Here is a 23872-nt window from a genome sequence, read left to right as displayed (position 1 = left end):
ACCACAAATATAAGAATAAAATGTACAGTTAATATTAACTTCAAAGATTTCTAGGAATCTGTGATTTTAAAAAAATGAATCTTCCTTTTGGAAAAAACATGTACATTTTGGCATGGCCCATAAAATCAAAGCCTTCTAAAGGGATTATTTACTACCAAGAAAATTCTAAAAGAAATATATGTACAAATACTGACCGCATAACTGCTCTCTTCCAAGAGCATAATTTCCATGATCAATTCAACATGAAAGCGGCGCTTTGAAATACGTTTATCTTCAAGTTATCTACAGAATGTTCCACTCCTGATCAGGAAGATGAGCTATGACAGGCGTTTCTAACACATTACTGATGGTTTGCAGTTACAGATACATCACAAACACCTGTCGTCTAAGGTCTGAAAGTCCCATTTAAAATGGGTTTCAAAATCTAGACTTGCAGTGTGATTATGTCTTAGTGCATTATTTATGCCACGTGATGATGGTCCCAGTTGCCTCTGGCCACATAGCTACTTATTAGCAGGGAAGTGCCACCTCTGTGTCATCTGCTGAAGCCCCAAGCCACAGCAGCGTGGGGTTAGGAGGTGGGATTTGGGAAGTGGTTAGACGATGAGGACAGACCCTATTTCTTGGGCCCTTAGAAAGAGGCTGCTGCCTGCAGAGGGGCTGTCCTGTCTCACATGTGTGGCCAGCACAGTAGGGGAGGCCCCACCTGTGACCCTCATGGTCCCAGTGCTGCCTCTGCAGGTGCCTGGAGCTTTGGCCATAGCCTCCAGAGAGGGAAAAACAACTTTCTGTTGTTTATTAGCCCCGAGGCTAAGTTACTCCATTATGGCATCCCAAGTAGACCCTGACATGTCTCTGTAGTTTCTCTCATTGTTGTTTTGTTCGGTTATTTTCTTGGTTCAAGTTATCTTTTCCTCTGTTTTATTTCCTCTAAGTCAGTGACTAGCTGCATGTAAAGATCTGGACTGAGTTGTGTCTCCACGAGGTGGAGCTGGTTTTCAGAGCATGTTTTAGCACTGTCTTGGTTACTTTTTCCTCATTGCTGAGACAAAATACCTGATGCTCAGAATCAAGGAAGGAAAATTTTACTTAGCTCACAGTTTGTGGAGGTCTCAGTCCACACTCGGCTGGCTCCAAGGCAGAGTGGCACATGGCAGAGGGTAAACGGTCATGGTGGTGGTGGAAAATAGCAAAAGTAGCAAGAGCAGAAAGGGAGGAGTAGCAGCAAACAAGCCTCTTTTCCTCCCTTATATTATATGCAGGTTGCCCACGCCAGGGCAGGTGTAGCACTCACACCCATAATCCCAGCACTGGACAAAAAATCAATCACAAACTCTAGAAGACATCCCATGACTGCATGAAGCTTTAGGGGAGTGTTCAGACACAAACCATAACATTCTGCACCTGGTCCCCACAGACTCATTCACATCCCTTTATGTAAAAGACATTTTAGTCCATCTCTAAGGGTTGCCAAAGTCCTAACAGTTTCAGCTGAAAAGTCCAGGTCCCAAATCTTCTCCAAGATCTAAGACAAACTCTTACCTGTGAGCCCCTGCACAAGTGAAAAGTTAAACACATCCAACATTCAAAGGCACAGGATCAACATTACCATTCCAAAAGGTACAAACAGAGATACAAAGCACTGGGACCAAAGCAAGTCTAAATTCCAACAGGGCAAACATTAAGTCCTGTGCAGTGTGTGGATTTACTTCTCCACATGAGCCCCAGATATATTCCCAAGTACCCATACACAGGCCATGTGTAACACCTGCTGAGCCCTGTGACGGGTCAGGACACCGTTCTGCAGAGGCTCAAGGGTAGATGCCTCCTGTAGACTGGACAGCCCTGGGACACAGCATGGGCAAGACCCACCAGCCCTGTCCTTGGAGGGATGGCACAGAACACAGTCAAAGCTTCCAGGCATTCTAGAATACACCTGCAGTCCTAGCACTGGGCAGGCTCAGACAGGAGAGTTGTCCAACCTGGGCAACTCAAGGAGACCCTGTCTCCAAATAAAACAAGAAGGTGGGAATGCAGTTCAGTTAGAAGCCCGAGTTCCACCCCCAGTTCTGAAAACAAAACCAAGCGCTGAAAGTGATTACAGTAGAGGGGCTGGAGTGCTGGAAATGAAGGAAATATTGGTGATGTATTGAAGGTGAAATCAATCATGTTGATTATTTTAGTATACACAGTTAAGAAGCATGGGATTTAAAATGAATCCAACTTTCCATTTTAGGGAGATTTGGAGGGATAGTGTGATTTACCATGAAAGTGAGCACCAACAAAGAACCCTCCCAATGTGACAGGGCCCTGATTTCCCTGTAGGGCACCTGAAGGTCAGGATCCCTAGAAGAGATTCACCTGGAGAAACCAAGAGGACAGCTGCTCCTGGAGCCCAGGAGCTAGACGAAAGTCATACTGGCCTGTGTCTGGGAGCCCGTCACCCTGTGCAAAGACTAAATCCAAAAACAACACTGAGTATCCAAAATAAACAGGTTCAGAGACTGTTGAGAAGCAGGAGGCTGAAGGGAAGGCTAAGAAAGAAGCCAGACTTGGGGGGAGACAAAGCTTATATTGTCATGAAAGCCAAGGGCAAGTGCTTTGCGAGTTTCCTGTGGAGATGGGATTACTATAATTGCCAGAGAAGTCAGTCATTTAAATGTGGAGATGCAAACTCTGAGAATGTTATGACCTGCATCCATGGCCCAGAGGTAAAGCCAGACTAAACTTTGTGTGTATTCCTCTTTGTTTGTGTCTTGGTTACTTTTTCTCATTGCTGAGACAAAATACCTGATGCCCAAAATTAAGGAAGGAAAGGTTTATTTAGCTCATAGTTTGTGGAGGTTTCAGTCCATACTTGGCTGGCGCTAAAGCAGAGTGGCACACGGCAGAGGGCCACAGTTCGTAGCAGTGGAAGACAGCAAAGCAGCAAGAGCAAAAAGGGAGGAGGGGCAGAGAGCAAGCCTCTTTCTCTCCCTTATATCGTATGCAAACTATCCACCCCGGGGTGGGTGTATTACTCACACCCATAATCCCAGCATTGGATCTTCAGTCAATTATAAACTCTAGAAGCCCGCCCATGACTGCACAAGGCTTTGGGGGGGGCATCCAGACACAAACCATAACTATATGTTTAAAAGTATTACTGATTGGGACATTGAGGTGAGGAAAGAATATTATAGAATAAAGAAAAAACAAGAAATGAAGGTGGTGCTACCTTAAGCAGCATGAGATGAACTACATATCCAGGCCGTGGTGCAGGTCATGAAGGGACAGAAAATATCAGCTGCCCATATTTTCATTTCCTTGGTAAACAAACCTGGAAAACACTGTATTTTCTCAGAGCAGATTAGCAAAATAGAACTAAGTGTAACCAGCCTGTTTGGGTAGAACAATAAAATGAAGGATTAATTAGGTAGGATGGCTCTGGCTTGTTTAATGCAAGAGTTTAGTCCAGGAATGTTTAGGAGGAACCTGGAGTGGTGCACAGCACCCCACAGTGCAGAGGACATGGCGTGCTCAGGGTGAGTGACGCAGCGATGTGACCTGGGGCCGACTTCGCCCTCACCACGTGGGGCTCTCACTGCTCTTGAATCCTGTGGTTTCTTTTCTGAGCTTTCTCTGGGAAACACTTACTCAGTAGTCTTGTTGTGAAATTGTGTCTTTTAATTCCATGGTTTGCCTTTAATTATATTCTGGTGTGGAATCAATCCAAAGGTCCCTCCAGCTCGCCCCAGACCACCCTGCATCCTGTGAAACTTGCTGAGGCTTGCACCCCCTACCATGTGTCCTCGTCTTATTTGCAATTCTGTTCATTGTTTGTTTTGAAAAAATAATTGTCACTATAACTCGAACTCCTTTATGATAGAAAATTGGAAGATTCCTAAAATATAAGGCGTAAAATTAAAAACTTTCAAATAATCCCCTGACAGGGAGATAATCGCCGAATATCTTCAGCAATTTCTTTCCCATCTCAGTCCTCTCCTCCTTCACTCTTCCACACACAGGCACCTCACACAAGGATCACACAGCACACGGGCAGCTCGGGGACCTATCCTTTTGCACACATGTCCTGCACTTCTCCAGGCCTTAAAACTGTCCAACTCATCCCCATCTCTGCAGTGATACACAGTCTCCCCAGCTAAACATCACTAGGTATTCTACTTTACGGTTTTGTACAAATTTTGGGTACTCTTGGTCCAATTTTACTACCCTACTGCATTATGTTATTACTATGGCAGTGAATAACTCACGACATATTTTTATGCACACCATTATATCTTTTCATTTTCATTGTTCATGTTGTTCCCCCGGCTGGATTCTGATCCAGGATCTTCATACCCTGAAAAGAATTCAGAAAGATGTCCAAGGGTAGCAGCAGGACCAGTGGTTTACTTGAAAGAGAAAAGTCAGAAGCTCGGAAGAGGAGCTCACCCTGAGGGGCTCCGTGCTGTGGGGCTCAAGGCCTGGGGTTGGGGTGGATAGAGGTTTGGTCTGAGGGTGACTCCTGCGTTGGGCAGTTGGACTCATTCCCTCCCTCTGAGGTGGGCTGGACCTGTCTTGGGAGAACTGTCCTGGCGTCTAAAGCCTGCAGGGGGGGTGGTCAAATCTGCAGAGTCAGTGACCTGGTGATATGGGTGGGGTCACCAAGGACTGCAGAGGCCGCTGGTGCAGGCCTGGCGACCTGTGGCGTAGCAGCAAAGTGACCTGATTACCTCTTCCCATTTATAAGACCTGGGCATCCTGGTCCTGGGCTCCGGTTTGACTCAGCAGGTGGATCCAGTCCCAGGAAGGGCTCCAAGGCGGCCCTCCTCCCTCCCTGCCTTCCTTCCCAGCTGTTTCCTTGATTACTGAGGGCCTCAGGTCTTGCTCCGGTAGTGGCTTCAGGCAGGTGGACCTCTCTTCCTTGTTCAGTCTTTCTCTAGCCTCCTCCTGCCTCGGCATGTCATACACACCCATGTGTTTAAAGTAGAGTAGTGTGCGGGCTTGTTAGGAAACAGTATTCTCCCCTCAGCACTCCCTTGTGAGTTTTCTTCCCAGATACAGTCATACTTGCCTCTTTCAGATAGGTCCTTTTTATACCACCTGTATCTGGTTTTCATCTCCGTCTCATGCAGTGTAACTCAGTTTATTGCTGTGCCTTGCTTTCTCCTCCCCAGTGTGGGAGATGGAGATTGTTACCACCTGCCCGACCCCACCAGACCCGCACTCTGTTAGGGGACCGCCCCTACCTACCAGGGGTGCAGATCTACATAGCAGGACAACAACTGCACTGCCCACTACAGTTCTAGGATGGCCTTTGCTTTCTACATGTTTTGTTGTGTATTGTTTAGCATGGCAGCAGCAGGACACATAAACATTTACTTTCTCTCAAAGTAATAATTACTGACCTCAGGAAGTTTGCAGAGGGAGCAATAAAAATGTGCTCAACTATAATTCAGTAGTTATAAAATCTTAAATGGCTGCAATAAAAGTTTTTAATTTTTACTGCTATAAAAATTTGCCACCGTTAAAATCTCAAAGTGCAGTTTAATCATAACAAGGGCCCAACACAGTGTGCCTTCATAAATAAGTAGACTTCCCAACTGTAACACTGCCTGTATTATCTGCCGCAAATCTGGACTCCAAAGGAAAATTATGTGCTTCTTGTTTTCTGTCTTTGCATAAACAGTAGAAACCTGCCGGGGGGAGGGGTTGTTGGGGGACTCTGCAGGAGACCAGAGACCCTGACCTGCTGCTCCAGGCTGGTGCAGCGGGTGACTCTGGCTGATGACTCAAGGTGAGTGAGGTCCTTCCGTCCCAGCCCCTCTGGGTCCATCAAGAGCACGGCACACTCCGGTTTCCGCTGGTGCGCACCTGCTCCTGGCTGATCTGGCCCCTCTCTGGGTCGTGGTAAGACACCACTGTCAACAGTGTCTGGCATCTTCCCAAGCCCCACGTCTGCCTCTGAGCTTCGCTTTTTGGGGTGATGGGAGTTCACTTTCCGAACAGCCTATGAACTCGTATTGCTGCCACTCCTGGCCCCGCCCTTGGTCATGACTCTGACGTGGGCACTTTGGCCATCCCTCCCCAGGAGAACCGCAAGTTTACTCCCATCCTGGGCCACTCAGAGATTGTCTCAAAACAGAAAATAAAACCAAGGCTGGGGTTGTAGCTCAGTACAAAAGCCCTGGGTTATGGGGTCAGCACCCACTCCCCTAAGAACCCCAGTGACACCATGTAGCACAGAGGGGCAGGTTCCACACAGGAGCAGGCCCTCCGTGAGGATTTGCTCGGCCACCGGGTTGGGCTTGGTTCTTTTGAAAGGTCAGCAGATATCTGGAACCTGTCCTTGAAGGTCAAGGAAGAACTGTGCAATACCTGACACGGAAGGCTGTGTGGGCAGGTGGGGTTCACACTTCCAAAACCCTACCAATGAGTGGCTTGGGAATACAGCTGGGTGAGGTGCCCGCGGGCTGCCATGTGCACTTTCCTGAGTACATTTTCTTCCTTCTTGGCAGTTTTTAAGAAGCAGATCTATTTTTTAAAAAATAAGAATGGTAAGTGCTTTCTGTTATAGCTCCTGGTCTCTTATGAATACTGTACTGTAAACTTTTAACATTGCTGGACTTACAGTCTGGGGAAAATGTGTTACCAGCATTTCTTGCCTTTGACTGAAACTCTTTTCCTTTGCCATTCATAATTTGTTAAATATATTATTTGCTAAGAGTGAAGGGAGAAGAAACAAAATCCAAGCAAATCTGCTCTCTCTGCTTTCCTGTGGAGCTCTGCACTGCAATCCTGGTCCCTGCTCTCTTCCTAGGAGCCTGTGTGTATTTTGCTCTGCCTCGATCTTCTCAGGAGTTGAGTTCTTAAAATGAGTCCAAACCTGCAAGTCAGGAGAATGGGTGGCTTACCAGACTGTGACTAATGTGCTTCTGTCAATGTGCCATGCAGTTATTGTCCATGAAAACACAGCACTTTCATGTGACGTGCTTTTTTGCGTTGATACTCATTTTGGAGGAGAACATAATGGAAATGAAGTCAGATTGTCTTGTGTGGCTTATCGTGCCTGGGTACTTAGCTATTCCCAACAGACTGTTTTGTCAGAATTTCTGCTTCTCGTTGCAAACTGTTTAAGAAAAAAAATCACAAATACTTTTAACCTTAGCAAAAAACTCCCAACCCTAAATATTAAATAAGCAAAACAGTGAGACAGATAATTAATGTAAGAAGAAATACAGTTGGCTATAAACATGTTACAAATAATTTTTCTTGAAATTAAAATGGCCAAGTGAAAGAGTTCGCATCAGGGATGCAGCAGTGGGCTTCAACTTCCTGCAAGGTGTTATGGCAAGAGAGAAAGAATGAGCAAGAGACAAAAGGGCCACAGAGTGGGGATCCGGGATGACCAGTCATTCAGAGGGCACAGAAGGCCATAAGGCAGCTAGAACCTGAGCACTTATTGATTGAGGGGGGGATTATGTAACTCACCACTTAGAGGGCAGTGGTGACCCTAAGCTAATGAGGATCTTGACCTGGAGCATCTTTAGTCTTAGAAGTCTTAGTCTTAGTTTTAGTCTTAGTAGGTGGGAGAGGATTGGAAATCTCAAAAAAAGAAATCCCAAGCCTCTGTTCATCCCTTAGGGAACTATGTAAAACTAGCCATTGTGGCCGGGCATGATGGCTCATGACTATAATCTCAGCACTTGGGAGGCTGAGGCAGGAAGATTGCTATGAGTTCAAGACCAGCCTGGGCTACAAAGTGAGTTCAAGGCTGGGCTGAACTGTGTAGTGAAACCCTGTCTCAAAAAGCTGAAAAAACAAAACAAAACAAAACAAAAACAAAAAAACCTAGCCATTGTGAATTCATGATCCCCAACTTCTAACATGTCAAACTGTCATTGATATGTTGTATAGACTAGTTAATATTGTGAGTCATTCTTTTCTTCACTTACAGATATTTCCTCTGTACCTGTGTTATAGTAGGTTCTGTGGTAAATGCTGAGAATACAGCAGAACCAACAGATTTTATCAAATGGCACTTACAATCTAGTAAAGGGTGTGTAAATTAGGAAATATATGTGTGTGTGTGTGTGTGTGTGTGTGTGTGTGTGTGTGTGCTGAAAACATTGGGTAGGAATTATCACCATGAGAACAGAGTGAAGTATTTGCAAATCGCTAAAGTACAGGGGATGGGGATTTAAATAAGGGAATCTAGGAAGAAAGCTCTCATTCCAGCCTTGTCGTGATGCCCATGGGGTCAGGAGGGTGATCCAGTTGGAGGCCAAGTTTCAGAGCTGGTAGGATCTGAGAATGTTTGAAGGACAGCAAAGAACAGAACCTAAGCAAGCAGGTGGTTTATTTGTGAAATAACTAAGATGGATTCATGGAAGCAGAATGTGTTGAGCACCTTAATAATGTTGTATCATTTCAGTTACGGGGATCTTTTATATAGGAGTAGAATAATGTTGCCTAGACTTATGTCCAAGGATGTTATTTATAATAGTGATAGACTAAACACGCCAACATGTGAAAATAAAATGGTTAAATGAATTTGGTGTATAAATGTGGTGGAATATGATATAGTCATTTAGGTAATGACATGGAAGGAAAGTGTTGATGATTAACTATTAAACTAAAAGTGAGAATATAAAATTGTAAGCCTAATTTACCTTCAATGAATGACTTCGTTTAATTGATGGGCATTGAAAGCTGCAGCTGCCTCTGTGCACATAAAAAGAAACGGTCCTGGAAACAGCTGCATTGTACTCTGAGTGGAGAAATGATAACTTCATTTTATTTTCTTTCTATTTTTAAATTTCTGGGGAGCACATTAATTTCATAGTATAAAGCAACTTTTAAAGAGCAGTATTTCTATAAAATCAAACTGTGACAAGTGGTAAGTTTTCTAACTTTTCTGAAAAATTCATGTAGTGCATGACGGATGTTTCTAAGTTACAAGCAGTTTATTCCTTTTGAAGAATCTGAGATCCCCTATGAACAGTGTCTTTTGAACCGTTTTATACCTTAGCACCTCTACTACTGGCTGCCGGCCCTCTGCAGTTCATATATGAAAGCAGAAATTTCCCACGTCATTACACCCTTGTGAGCAGAAGTGGAGGTTGAGGCTGGAGGGCCCAGTGAGAAGATAGGAGCTATTTCCAACATGAATCCCAGGGAAGAACTTGCTCTAGGCCAGGGGTATAGCCGTGTGGTAGAGAACGTGTCTGGCCTGTGCTAGGCCAAGCGGTTGATCCCCATCAGTACAAACAACAGCAAAGCAAACTGGACAAAGCCTGCCCCCACATACCACCATTACTTCACACCGGGGCCCTCTGCTCACCGGAAGACCTGCCCACGGTTTACCAAATACGCTCCCTGGAGTGAGCCTCAAGTTATAGTGACAAGGATAGGGAGAGGGCTGGGTGCAGGTCGTACGGATTCCTGAAAACCATGGGCAAGAGTTGAGGCCATTCTAAGAAGCATCTTGTGAGCTTTTATTTTAAAAACACGTGGAACTATGATGCCAGAGACTGGCACGCCAGTGCTTGCTATAGTTCTCATTAGGGATCAGACTCTTGGTGCTGGGCATGCTGGGGTTTGGGGAAATGGGTAATGGCACACATGCCCCATCACGGTACTGTACAGAGTACTTCCACCGCCGACCGACCATTCCTCTGGGCTCTGCCATCCACGCCAACCCTGGGTGATCAAGGCACTTTCTACTGTCTCCAGAGTTTTGCTTTCTCCAGAATGCCAAGTAGGTGGACTTACACAGGACACAGCCCTTCTCAGACTGGCTTTTGCCCACTTAGTAGTAATACTGAAGGTTCCTCTATAAGTTTTCACGACTTGATAGCTGGGTTATTTGGACAGCTGGAGAATACTCCATTTTTCGGACATACCATGGTTTATTTCTGCAGTCACTGACTGAAGAGCATCTTAGCTCATTCAGAGTTTTGGCAGCGATGAATAAAGCTTATGTGAACAGCCAGATATGAGTTTCAGTGTGGACATAGTTACGAGTGGATGGATGGATGGAAGGATGGATGGAGGGATGGATGGAGGGATGGATGGATGGATGTTAGATTTTGTCAAATGTTTTTTGTGCATCCATCAATAAGAGCCTATGATTTTTCAACTGGTGTGATACATTACATTAATTGATTTTCAAATATTGAACCAGTTAGCAAACTTGCAATAAGTCCCACTTGGTTATGGTCTGTGATTACTTCTATACATTATCTGATTCGGTTTGTTGGTATTTTGGTGAGGTTGGCATCTGTTAATGAGAGAACTGGTCTGTCACTTACTTTTCTTGTGATGACTTTGCCTAGCTTTGGTATTAGGATCTTGCTGGCCTTAGAGAATGAGCTAGAGATATTCACATTGCTTCTGTATTTCTGAAAGAGATTGTAAACCAATAGACATGTATTTTCTAATTTATAAAATTCACTGGTGAACCTACCTGGGCCTGTTGGATTCTGGTTTGGAAGGTTATTAATTATTGATCCAATTTATGTAATACATATAGACATACCCAGATGTTCTGTTTGTTCTTAAAGGAGTCTTGGCAGGTGAAATCGTTAGAGGAATTGCTCCATTTCATTTAGGTTGTAAAGTGTGTATGCAGGATGTTGTGTGTAGTGATGCTTTATTATCTTTCCAGTGTGAATGGGATTTCTGCTGCTAACCCCTCTTTCATATCAGATATTACATTTATGTCTTCTCTTTCTTAGATTGGTTACCAGATAGTCAATTTGGCAGATTTTGTGTTTATTTTTTAAGACACTGATCTCAGTGGTGAAGTCTCCATCTTTGTGAACCAATCACTTCCCTGAACCCCTCCTAACGCCATCCCTTAAGGTTTAGGTTTTAATGTGTGGATTTGGGAGTGGTCCTCAACGTGCAGTCCACTATGTTGGGTAAATGCACTGTGCTAGTTTCGTAGACAGTGTGGCTAAAACAATAGCAATGTATCTCTTCATTCTAGAGGCTAGACCTCAGCAAACTGAGTGTCAACAGGGCCAGCCTCCCTCTGCCTTCAAAAGAGGTCCTTCCCTGCCTTGGCCAGGGTCCTGTAGCCCCAGGCATTTCTTGGCTTGTGGTAGCATCACTTCCATCCCTGCCCCATCTGCCCTTGGCTATCCACATTTCCATCTTCTTGTACAGGTGTCGGTCACATGAGCCTGTGCTTCCGCAGTGTGACCTCTTCCAAACTAATAACGTCTGAAATGATCCTATTTCTAAGTCTGAACTCAAAGGTGCAGGGTAGCTCTTCAGCATATCACTTTAGGGGAAAGATACCTCCCACTCATAACAGGTAGACATCCTTTATTCTCTTTCAACTTTCAGTATATTTGAGAATATATAAAATTTAAAAGATACATGTAAACATGTAAAAAAAGTGGTTCATTAGAATTTCATTAGTTATCTTTTGTAGACAATCTGGCATTGTTTTAGAAAATTATTACCAAATGAAACTATTTGTAAGTATGGTCATTGAAAGTAAATTGTTACACAATAATGTGGTAAAATGTTTATTGACAGAAACTGTACAACTATTGATTTATACGTCACCTGGCATTCTACTGAAAATTCCTGCTTAGAAAATTCCTGTTTAGAAGCAGTGAAATATTTAAATTCCACTTCCAGTACTACAGGCTGCATGCACGTAGTTTAGGACAATTGGAAGCTGAGTGGTGTTTCACTTTCAGTAATTAGAAAGAAAACATTCTTGGACTCCCAGTAGAAACAATCAAGTCCTCAATTACAGAAATTATTTGACGGTTTGCTGTTCATTTTGCACATATAACATTGATTGCTTTCATTTCCCTAATGAAAAATAATCATGACCTGATTGATCTTTTTTCTTGAAGGAAACTAAAGAGGTGCTCTCCAATTTATAGTGTACATGTACAATGTTTTTGTTTGCCTGGGAGTATATCTCAAAGGTAGAGTGCTAATGCAGCAGGCACAAAGCCCTAGGTTTGAAGCTTGATAGCCAGCATACATGTGGTGTCCTTGTGAGATGTGATCAAAATACAGTGAATGCTGCTGCCAGGGATCATGCAGTGGAAGGCATGCTCATAAAAACAGTATGGACTTGGCATCTTGCAACTTCTGGCTCTTCCCCAGAGCCAGAATGACCATGAAAGGGAAAGGTTTAAAATCATTTCAGGACCTTGAGGCAGCCAGGACAGCGCAGCTAAACACACTTGGGAAAGACAACTTCTAGAATTGGTTCATAGAGTGCAAAAATGATGGGATGAGTGTGTTCAAATTGAGGGGGGGGATTTTGAGGGGGATTAGTGGCAATGTGTGCTTCACTGTTAAAATTTTGATAAATTTTACATTCACTGTATTCTTTATCACACCGTGTGTGTGTGTGAGTGTGTGTGAGTGTGTGTGTGTGTGTGTGACTAATAAGGTTTTTGTCTTTTGGAAGTTCCTTCCGTGATACAGAAGCTAATAACTACTGTTAGTACAAGAAATTTGATGTTTGCTGATTGGGGCTATAAATTGAGAAGACATTCCACATATATGTGCACACGTTTGTGCTCACACACAGCCTTAGGGCTTAGGTTGTTATTGAGCTGCAAATATAAATAGGTTCTCTTGAGCGACTAGAAAGTATCTGTGTTCCCATCTACTATCACTTTTGTCATCTTTTTCACTTCCTAATGTGTATGTTTTTATAAAGTACAATGCCCGGGGACATAGCTCAGTGGCACAAGCACCTGCCTGGCAAGCACAAGGTCATGAGTTCGATTCCCAGTGCAAAAAAAAAAAAAAAAAAGAAAGAAATATAAAGTACAATGTTCAGTTATTTGAAAATATTAAGATTTATAAAATGTGTAGTGATTGCTAAAGCTCTTGTTCTTATATCATAAAGTGAGTTCAGGCTCGGCTATTCTTTGCTTTATAGTTGAAAAATCTAGTTTACCATCCTCAAATCCTCTCTTTCTTATGCCCTGAAATAAAACAACTGTGTGTAAATCTGAACACACACAGACTCAGAGAAATTATCCACAACCTTCAGTGCTGGCTTCTCCTTCTGTATAAAAAGGTTGGGGTCCCATGGCTGTGGAAGCAATGTTCGATACATACAGTTCAGGAGTGGATTTCTCCTGGTTTTATAATCATAGCTGAAAATGTATATAACGGACTCTCCTATCAGAGGAAGAAATAGGAAATGTAAAACTAATATTTTCAAAACAATATCAAGTATATATTGAAGAATAAAATTCTATTTTAGAACGCACATATACACATAGGTACATTTTTAGATTCTCATATTAATGAGCAATATCAATAGTGATTTTTTTAAGAATAGGAAATACTTATTGAGAAATAGAAATAGCTCCTGAGAGACAAGAGGCATCCTGAGTGGGTTGCCACTGAGGCCCTTTGTCAGCGATAATTTATGTAGCAAATTCACAATGTGGGTACAACATGGGTCAAACTGCAATCAATTAGTAAGATTTAAACTACAGCCATGTAGCTAATATTGATTCAATGGGGAATTGGAGCACAGAGCACGGGCACATGGCTAGCACCATTAACCTCACCTTATCTGTGACCCCTAAAATACGAATATTACGGGAAAGGGATGGGCCCAGGAGTTCTGGTCACCCATCCGGGTGTCTGATGCATTTCTGAACTTAATGGATTGGTTGGTACCAATTACAGCATAATGTCGGGTTTCCATTCATCCCTTAGGGCAGTATGCAAGTCTGGCTATTATGACTTTATTTTGCCTTCTTCAGATGCACTTCCTGCAACATTGTGTGTGTCTGTGTGTGTGTGTGTGTGTGTGTGTGTGTGCGCGCGCGCGTGTGTGTTCTCATCTTCTGGACTGACTGGTTGAGGACCTGTCTCTGTCTGACTGACTATTAATGGTTGCCTAACTTAGACCTGTCTGACTGCCTATTAATGGTTGCCTAACTTAGATGGCTATAATATTCCCCCCTCTGAAGAGCTGTCTGTAACTGTGGTTAGGGGAGAGTGTATGAAGTTTCAATCCAGTTGCTTCAAGCTGAGAAGGGTAGGGGAGACCACACTCAGGTGCTGTCTCCAGGAAGCTAATCTGGTGGGCCTTGGACAGAAGTCATGTTGGAGGTTAGCTGTTATGTACTCTCTTTAGATAAGTCTAGAGGATCCCACTGAAAGGAGTCTGGCCCATTTATTGTTGGTTCCATCTGCATGATCACTTGAAGTCTGACCACCTCTAGGAGAGAATAAATACATTTCTCCAAGAGATTAAAGTGTATACAATCAAAGCATTAGCACTATAATGGAAAAGCATGTTGGAGAAGGTGTCACCTCTATACACTGCTCTTAAGGAAGTGAAATAGTGATCATAACCAACTGGATCCTAGACCTCTCTACTGATGGAGGTTATCTCTAAGTATGATATTTCTATTAAGATTTTTTCTTCATTAGATCTCAATTATTTATCTAAAGACAACAAATTTCATTCATTAATGCTGGGTCTCTCCAGTCTTATATATAAGAAGATAGGAAGTTTGGTGATTTTGAAGGACAGTTTTAGCTAAGAAATGTAAAGACTTTTGCTGAGCTTTCATAGCTTCCACTGTAGCTTTCTAGCCTCATGGAAACATAACACTGGTCAGCTACAGGTGTAGCTGGGGACTACTGGCAAGGCTTATTGTAGCAATTGGAGACCCCTTTCTATATCTAACCTTTATTACTATGGTATTATTCTTGTACGTCTTTTGATTATACTTTTCTGCTGGATATTTAATACCAAGTTAAAGTGGGGCCTGCATTAATAAAACTTAACCTCTTGCTATCTATCAAGGTCAGTTAAGGCTCTTCAGGCATTACTTTCAGAACCATGTAGAGCTCTCAGCTTCTTGGTTAGGATCATCAACCAGGATGTGTCATGGTCTTGCTTGACATGGTCTTGCTTCCTGTGGAATCATCGAAGATGTTTTTCTCTCTGGTGAACCTCCTTTTTAGCACACTGTGTGTTGGTTGACTCTTGTTCTCTGGGATCCAACAATCTTTTGCTCAGGAGGTTGGGTGACTCACCAAAATTGTAGGATCTTGTACAACAGGTTTCCTCAGGTTTCCTCATATACTGGGTCCTAATTGACACTGGAGGGCCGGAATATTGGCTATACTCCTAGACCAGTTATCTTTCTTGTTCTTGTCTCCAAACCTCAGTTGTTGAACATCCGGAAGAGAAGATTGCTTATATCAGTATTATAGTGGTTACATCAGTATCACAGGAGGTTTAATTTTATGATCTTAGATATCAAACATCTCAAAATACATAGTGTGACCAATGAACAGTTATTTCCTTACTAATCATGGTTGTCTTGATACAGCAAGTGAGTCCACTGAGAAAGGCACTCACAAGAAAACTGAAAAGGCACGAACAAACAAAGCTTTATTGGAGCCGGCTGATGGACAGTCTCTAACCAGGGGCAAGAGAAGATGTCCACACCGATCTGCGTCTCACCTTCAGTTTAAATACATTTTAGGTTTCTATAATAAGCATTACCTTATTTTGGAGAATCTTATAAGAATGTCACACAATTATCATAAAGTTTACCTCTCCCAGAAGGTCACACAACCGAATTCCAAATGACCATTGCAGTTTAACTTTTAGCCCACTTCCCAATTTGTTTGTTTTGTTCCCATCTTATGACTCTGCTCTGAGCTGATAACTAACCAAGGCAACTGGGGTGAACTACAGTTTAAGTGAACTTTAAGTGACTTCTCTTAATGTGGAGTTAAAAACAGAAAAATGGAGTCTCTCTTGCCTTATCAGTCTTAGAAATTTAATCTCTGCAGAACGTTATCAAATAATTATAAAGTTTTACTGAGAAAACTTGAGATCAAGGGCAACACAACATTTTAGCATAACAATCATGATGCTATTATTGTACTAGACCCATCAAATTTTGTCATTATGTCTGAAACACACTTAAATCTCCATTTTAGTGTAAAATAACTTTTTAGCCAGTTACCTTTATCTAATTATAAAATATTAAACGACATAAAGGAACTTTTACTTAATTTGTTATCTTTTAACCATCCTCTGTCATCAGAGTGACATTAAACAGAATATACTTGTTTATAGATATACTTTACAGATTATTAATGCCTTATCTCTAATCATTAGAGTGACATTGTTTGGACTGCACAGTGCTTAGTTACCTCTAACTGTTACAACACAGTCACGTAACTATAAACCTGAAACTGTATCTGCCTCATCTGTTGGCTGTCTCATATTGGATTGACATATTCATTTCATCACAAATAAGGACCAGAAGTAAAGGAAAATAAATATAAAAGTAAATTACTGAGCTCAAAAAATATTTTTCTTAACCAGTTATTAACACACATTATTCAGACAGGAGGACATACATATAAATACACAAAACAGTAATTTTTAAGTCAGAATTCACTCTCAGATATACTGTCTAAGTTGATCCACAATAACCCTTTTACAGTTTTTAGATGTGCAACTATAAATACACTAGGCAGAACCTTTCTTATAGACCAACAATTAACAGGTATCCTATAATAAGAGTTAGAAGGAAAAACCCTTTTATGCCTGTGAAAACAAGTAAGGGTCTTGTACAGGGACTGCCTGGGCTCCAGTAGGAATGGCCAGTTCCTCTTGGTATGTCTCTTCTGGTCTTTCAGACTGAGCAACACAATACTCATCTCCAAAAGTAATAGCAGCCTGCCATGGTACTTGTTTCTCACCACAAGTCAATATTTGACCTAGGAGCAACATTCCATCTTTCCAGTCCAGTTCACAGGTCTGAGTAAGTCCCCTACAGACCTCAGCATACTTATCAGGATTGTCTAAAAACTTTCCGAGATCTTGTTTGACCTATTTGAGGTCTCTGAGAGCAAAGGACACATGGACACAGGTAGGGCTGAATTTGTCACCCACCTCCTGTAAGAGACAGTGCCCTGGAGGAGCTTCAACAAAATCAGATAGAACTGCATACAGCCCAGTAGAGGCTTCAGTTCAAGGTGACTTGGAAGTTTCTTCCTTAGGGAATTGAGGACAAAGAGTGTAGGGGTGCAGGCTCAGTAATGGTGGATGCATCAGACAGTGCCCTAAGGACCAGAGGCATCTGGTCTTCCAGTGGCCCACATCTCCATCTCAAACACAAGTCAGTATTGTTTCTCACTGCAGAGAAAATCTGAACATTAGGTACTTCTAGCCACCTCCTTCTCTCTTACAGTACAACTCCAGCTGTAAAACAGTACTGCAATCAGTGCTTTCCTCTGCCTTCCATTTTGTCTAGCCTCCACAGGAATGCTTGTCTTTGGTGCCATTTTAGATGAGCACTCATTGTCTAAGTGTTCAGGAGATTCCAACTGGAAAGGAAAAAAGAGTTTCAGGACTGCAGAGAAAACTACATTACCATTTCCTAACACACTATCAACAGCCATCTCTGACAGGGATGAACTTCTAAAAACTGTCCCACAGCCTCTGGCTGAATCCTCAGACATACTGCTCAAGCTGTCAACAAAAGACCATTCTAAAAGCTGTGTGTAATAGACCCACTTCATAACCAATAATCAAGTTAAAACCCTGTTTGCCAAAATAAAAGTGTCCCATTGCAGAAATCCACATCACAGTCTTCCATACTATCAGTGTTTAACATGATGCAAGCAAGCAGCAAAAGGTATAAGCAACCAGCACACAACTGACAATGTTTGATCGCCTAAAGGATTCACAGTGCAGAATCCAGTCAAAACATTTAGGGGTAATAACTCAAAACTACTAGATGTCAGATGTGCTGAGTTCATGACCCCTGAAATTGAAGAATGAATTCTAAAGGACAAAGGAGGTTAAGAAAGGTTTACTGGGGAGTAGGAATTGCTCCTGAGAGACAAGATGGGTCCTGAGTGGGTTGGCCCATAGTGATGTTTTTACTTAATTACTTGTTTACCTCACTTTTCAAAGTTAAGAAAGTTTCTTTACTGTGCCTGAGTCATTTAAAATATTTCTAAATAAGAACTTGCTGGGGGCTGATCTGATCCCTGAATACCTGTGGAAGGAAAGAGCCGTGAATAAAGACAAAAGACAATATTCAAGGTACAAGGGGGAGTGGTAGGAACCTGACACTAGTGGACAGGCACACTTATCTTCCCACTCATCCCACTTTTATTAGCAAGTGTGGAGCACAGGAGAAGTTGTGGCATACTTTTCTTGGAACAGCGACCGCGGCAGACAGGGAAAAGTTACTGGAGAACGAGTCCTTCTTCATATCCATATGCCCACATTCTTTACGTTGTCCTCAGCAGGTGTTTTCTTGCCTTAGGAATGCTGCAGTTAAGAGCTTTCTCTGCACATCCAGGGAGCATGGCAGCCTTTGATGTACTTCTCTGTTCCTAAGGAAAGATCTACACCAGTCTCAAAACCATCAGATCCCAGTCATGTAGCCTGGTTCCTAGCATAGTAAGATATTATTTCATACTCCCTGTTTCCCAACAGGAACTAATACAATGTCTTATATATGCTAATGACTCCCAGGCCTGTGGGTTATTTTCCCACTGGTATGCTAGAAATCAGATTATCTTTATGGTACAAAGGGAGGTCTTCTGACATTTGAAGGAAATTTTTTGCTTTGCAGATAATCATAGCTCCTTACATTCAGTGGGATTCATTGTCAGTTAAATTGTACCTCTATTTTTGAGTTAGTTGGGCAGATAATAATAAAAGTCAGCCCTGGATCTTATCAGTGGCCTTCACAATAACCCTAAAGTGCAGTAAGAAAGTTAATGGTTGCTGAAGGGGAGGAAGGGCTGATGTCCATCAAGCTTCTCCACAGCTTTTTGAGTATATGAAGCAAGAAGCTCTCAGACCTTCTCAAGGGCTCCGTTTCCAGTACAAAAAGGTCTTAGGAACTGCTGGGTCCCAAAGGGACAGGTTGCATCAACTGAGCATGTCTGAATTGTCATATTATAATTTGACAAACAGCAGAAGTTCCACTTGCCAAAGTTGTGCTCCACCCTGCCAAGGGACCTAGCTGCACGTTCAGCATGAGAGATGTCCCTTTCAGCAAAGATGCTCTCTCCTGGTGCAAATGTTATATTCAATTTTGTGAAGCATCCCTGCCAGAAATCCTAATGAAACTCAGAACTCTGGCATGATGGGTCCCACAAAGCGTGGGTTTTCAGTGTTCCAAAAGCAAGACAAAGGACTCTGCATACAGAGGGAATTCGGAGTCATGGACACCCACAGGACAACATGAAGGAACTGAGGCATACATTGCATAAAGGGATGCCACAAAGAGGCCTTATTTATGTACTCTAAACTTTTCCATTGATAGAACTGTTGCAGCTCTGGCCCTTTTGGCTTTGGTTCATGCTCTCACAAATTATAAAGAGGCCTGTGGACTTCACTGTAGGCATAGTAATCATCTAAATTATTTCCCATATCACTTACTGGAGTGCTGTTATGTTAACTGGTGCTTAGCTCCACATGTAAACTTATTTGTAGCATCCCAATAAAACTGCATCAAACAGGTGCTTACAACGCCCTCCTGCATTTTGGCCTGAGAGCTGTGTGTATTTTCTGAAGCATGCATTAGCCCTTCAGCTGGCTCTTGCGAGTCCCCTGACCAGGATCCTAAGGCCAAGGCAGACCTGTTCTTGCCCCAGGGCTGAACTGTTGGGATGTTACCATCGACCATTACCTTCAGCCACACTCAGGGGACCGCACTCGGAGGCTATGCCACATCTGCCGCGTTGCCCTTACTCAGGGGAGAGAACCACAGAGGCCAGTGTGGCCATCGGGTCCAGGGCTCAGGAAGCTCCCGAGGAGGTGGTTAAACAGGGAACGGTGTAATATAAAGAGCTGTTAGCTAGCAGAAGGGGGTTTGTCACTATGTGCAGTGGAGGGAATGCTAAGAAATGACAGGAAATAGATATGTGGAGCAGAACCTTTCCAGAAGTAAGAGATTGTCCCTAAAAGGGGAAGTTGGAAGAGCCCCAGAGGATTCGGGTTGCAGCTGCAGCCCTCTGGTTGTGGCCATCGGGAAGCCTCTCCTGGGAGCCTGTGATGTCTCTGGAAGCTTGCTGCTCAGGTCAGCAGAGCTGGCTGGGTTGGCATCTGGGCCCCACTGCCTGCTACTAGGACCAGGACCACAGGAAGGGTTAGGGGTGGCCCTGTCTCTCCAGCCTGGCCGTCTTCCCAGCCTTTTAGCTTCCCCTGTACAGAGGCTGTTTTCATATCTAATTGCTGGTGAGCCAACCAAGCAGCCATCCGAGCCATCTCTAGTGCAAGAGCTGTCACCTTGTATCTGGGATTTCTACTAATGGCAGTGTTGAGAACTCCAATTCTGCACGCAGCATCTGGTGTTGTAAGAACCCATGTTGATGTGCACTCCCCAAGAGTATGAGTGTGTGTGTGTGTGTGTGTGTGTTTCTACAATTTAGGAAATAGATGCATAAACAAAATCTGATCAAGAAATAGCAGCACAACTGCCAATAGCTAAATCTTAGGGGTAGTATGTATGTCCACGAACATGTGAATAAAGAAAATGTGGTGTCTGTGCCCAATGGAGTACTACTCAGCTATAGGATGCATTTCAGGTTTTTGTGGGAAAATGGATCTTGAGGGCATTCTACTAAATCAGACACAAAAAGGTCAGTATCATGTGGGTTGCTGTTATATGAGAAATCCTAAGTACAAATAAAGAACAACAGAAAGCATAGGTGATAGGAAACAGGGCAGTGGACATTGCCGATGGAAAATAAGATTGAAGGGTGGAGAGAAAGCAGAGGCAGAGGAGAGGAAGGGGAAGTAAAAGGATGAGGATGGGATAGGCTTATGCACCAACACGGCACCATCTGTGTATTCATTTTGTATAACAAATGTTCTAATAAAAAATTTAAAAAGTAACCCCCAAAAAGAAATGTAGTGAATGTTTAAATTAAAAAAAAAAAATGTAACAAGACACATTGCCTGAATCCCTCTCAGAGTTCTCCCTCTCACTTCCAGCACACTCATCCCGCCATTGTTACCACTTCCTGCAGCAGCTCTGGGGTCCTCTTTCCTGAGTGTCTTTAGTTTCACTTACCTGGCTGCCTTAATGTCAACGTTTTGAATTGACTCAAAATAATTACCACAATTTCTGTCAAATGAAAACATTCCACTGTGTCCTCTTCTACCTTGTTTCCTGGATCTATCCTAATGAGACTTCTGGCTCTTCCCCCACATCAAAGTAACCATGAAAGGGAAGCATTTTCAATCGATTCTGGACATCAAGGCAGCCGGGACAGTGCTGTTGAGGACACTCAGGAGAGAGGACTCCAATGCTGCTGCAGGAAGTGACAAGGACAATGGGATCAGTGTGTTCCAGCAAGGGAAAGATTTGTAGGGGGCTTATGGCAATGCATCTTTTACTGTACATTTTGATCAACCCTGGTATATACCTTGCAGTTCTCTGGATTGTGAGCTACTTCCTGCTGCACCCTGGTATCGGTTTCCCCAGAAGCATGCTGAAGTTTCATCCTGGGTCAGAATACGGGAGGCAGAGGTCCCTGAGAAAAAAGCTAGCAGCCTTTCAAGTTATCTGTGCCCAGTTCTGTGAAGCAGGTGGCGGGGTCCCCTTGGGCACAGGGAGCAGTCTCCTTTCCCCAGAGAGAGATGCTGAGGGTGCTGAGTGAAGCACCAGAGGGCTCCAGATGGTGTGTCCCTTCTGAGTGCGGCTCAGTGTCACATCCCAGGTTGCAGAGCGCCCTTCCATCCCAATTATTGGCAACTTTTAGATGAAAAGAAATGGGTGAGACTGTGAATCCCACTGCCACTGTAATCAGCAACATCACAACTGAATTTTGTGGTTGAGCAGCAATATGGTATCTCAAGGGGACTCGGGTAAGGCTGGATGGATCACGCGCAGCTCTGTTATTGTGGCCTGCACTGAAGGAGTGGGGCTGAGCTTGTCTTTTCTTCCTTTTTAGTTTCTTCACTCTTCTTTTTGGGGTACTCCTCCAGTGCACTCAGGGCACTCCATGTGACACTGCAGTCCTTGCAGTTATTATTTCCACCATGATGGTCAAGTGCTGCAGCCACTTGGATTCTCCAAGGCACTTGAGACAGTTGACCCCGGGTGATGGTTTGGTGAAGTGCGACACCACCGTGTGCTGTGGGTTCTGCACCTTGCAGGTCCCACCGGCTGGGTGCTCAGCCCTGTGCTCCAGCTGCCGGGCGACCGCCACGCCCCAAGGCACATCTCACCTTCACCCCCTAAGGACACTCTGCTTCCATTGGGGTCTAGCAGCATTCCCACCAACAATCTCAACAAGGAGGCAAAATATATAATCATTAACTGCAGTAGTGAAAAGGCATGAACTGCTTATTGTGATCCAGAAAATGCTGAAGGGTACAGAAGCAGCAGATGTAGGAAGTAGGCCTATTATTAATTGTAGAGCTGCGGGGTGACTGTTCATGCCCCACACTTCAGGAAGACATGCCAGCCACGCCTGGAGGATTTGGCAGAGGAACTGAGGAGTGTGGAGCAATGGGGATGAGTCACGGGGCCAGGTTTCGAGTGGAATCAGATCTGTGTCTCTACACGAACATGGACAATGGGTGGAGTAGGAGCGCTTTGCAGACCTGCCAAGGAAGGGCCCTCTGAGGCTAAAGGGCATGGAGGAGCCATCATTAGTATACTTAGCCAGCCCTTCCAAAATGGTCTACAGAAAGAGAAAAACCAACTAGGAGCTACTAGTGCAGGTCTTTATTATGTCATTTTAGCGAGAGAACTGGTCTCAGGTGCGTTTCTGTGAAGAGTAAGGAGGGAAAAGATTTTATGGGATAGATGGAGAAGACCCGTCCAATGCGCCTTGTTCCCAGGAGAGGCACACGGACGCTCCCTGAAGGGATGGCCACGCCTCGATGGGGTAGTGAGAGACATAGCTGAGGCCCTGCTAGTGCAAGGTCTTAAGTATAGCATACTTTAGAGGCTCCACAGTTATTAAGTATATTTTTTAAAAATAATTCTACTTTGCTCCTTAGTTCATCAGGGCTGTGTCTACCAGAAACTATTTCTAGATCTGTTTCCCAGCCAGGACTAAAGTGAAGTTTACAATCTGCTTTGCAGTCTAATGCTTTGTGGATAATGTCATTCTTTTCTCTTTATATAGGCTGGGGCCAATGTCCTTCTCCAGGATGTGAATGGAAATATCCCACTGGATTATGCCGTGGAAGGGACTGAATCCAGCTCTATCCTGTTGACCTATCTGGATGAAAATGGTAGGCAGAAGCTTTGGGGAAAAATGTAGAAGACAAAAGTTGATAGGATTGTAAATATATATGAGTTTTTCTAGCTATGCTGAAATGATTACAGATGGATGTTGTTATAGAATAAAATAGCTTTCTCTTCCGTTTTTCAGTGCTTTTACTGCACAATTGGTTTCATCAATACAGCTTTTTACAAAAGATGCAACTAGGGACCATACTTATAAATGAAAGAAATCAGACCTGCATGTGTAAAAATCATATTGTCCCCCTAGTATAAGAACCTAAAAAAGTAAATAAGATCCAAAAGTACAGTAGATATTGTGAAAGGGAAAGAAACTGCTCAAAAGGAAAGAACAACTAGGATGGGGGAAAATAAAAAAGAAGAAAGGGGGAAATATATATTACATCGATCGATAGATAGATAGATAGATAATAGATATAGATAGATATAGATGATGTAGATATAGATAGATATATATGTATACACACAAAATTGCTAAGATAATTGTAATACTAATTTCTATTAGTTCATTGAAAGAACAGTTAGCACTTATATTGTTTGATCAATTTTGCATGCCTGCACCTGGTAATCTGAGCAACTACTTTGAAGATAACAATATATAATATAATAACCATTGT

General features: G+C 43.1%; 1 protein-coding gene across 1 annotated transcript in view; it reads left to right on the top strand.

Annotated features, from left to right (window-relative positions):
- LOC102016228 (unconventional myosin-XVI) overlaps positions 1–23872 on the top strand; it is a gene marked incomplete at its 3' end in the record, with an annotated part of 353926 nt that overhangs the window by 83861 nt on the left and 246193 nt on the right. Inside the window, 1 exon segment of the mRNA XM_013515827.1 lies at positions 23137–23245. Within this exon segment, the coding sequence (XP_013371281.1) occupies positions 23137–23245 (109 nt within the window).

Source organism: Chinchilla lanigera, unplaced genomic scaffold, assembly GCF_000276665.1.
Source record: "Chinchilla lanigera isolate Chin_1 unplaced genomic scaffold, ChiLan1.0 scaffold00003, whole genome shotgun sequence".
Taxonomy (NCBI): Eukaryota; Metazoa; Chordata; class Mammalia; order Rodentia; family Chinchillidae; genus Chinchilla; species Chinchilla lanigera.
This window is presented reverse-complemented; position numbering and strand designations above follow the sequence as displayed.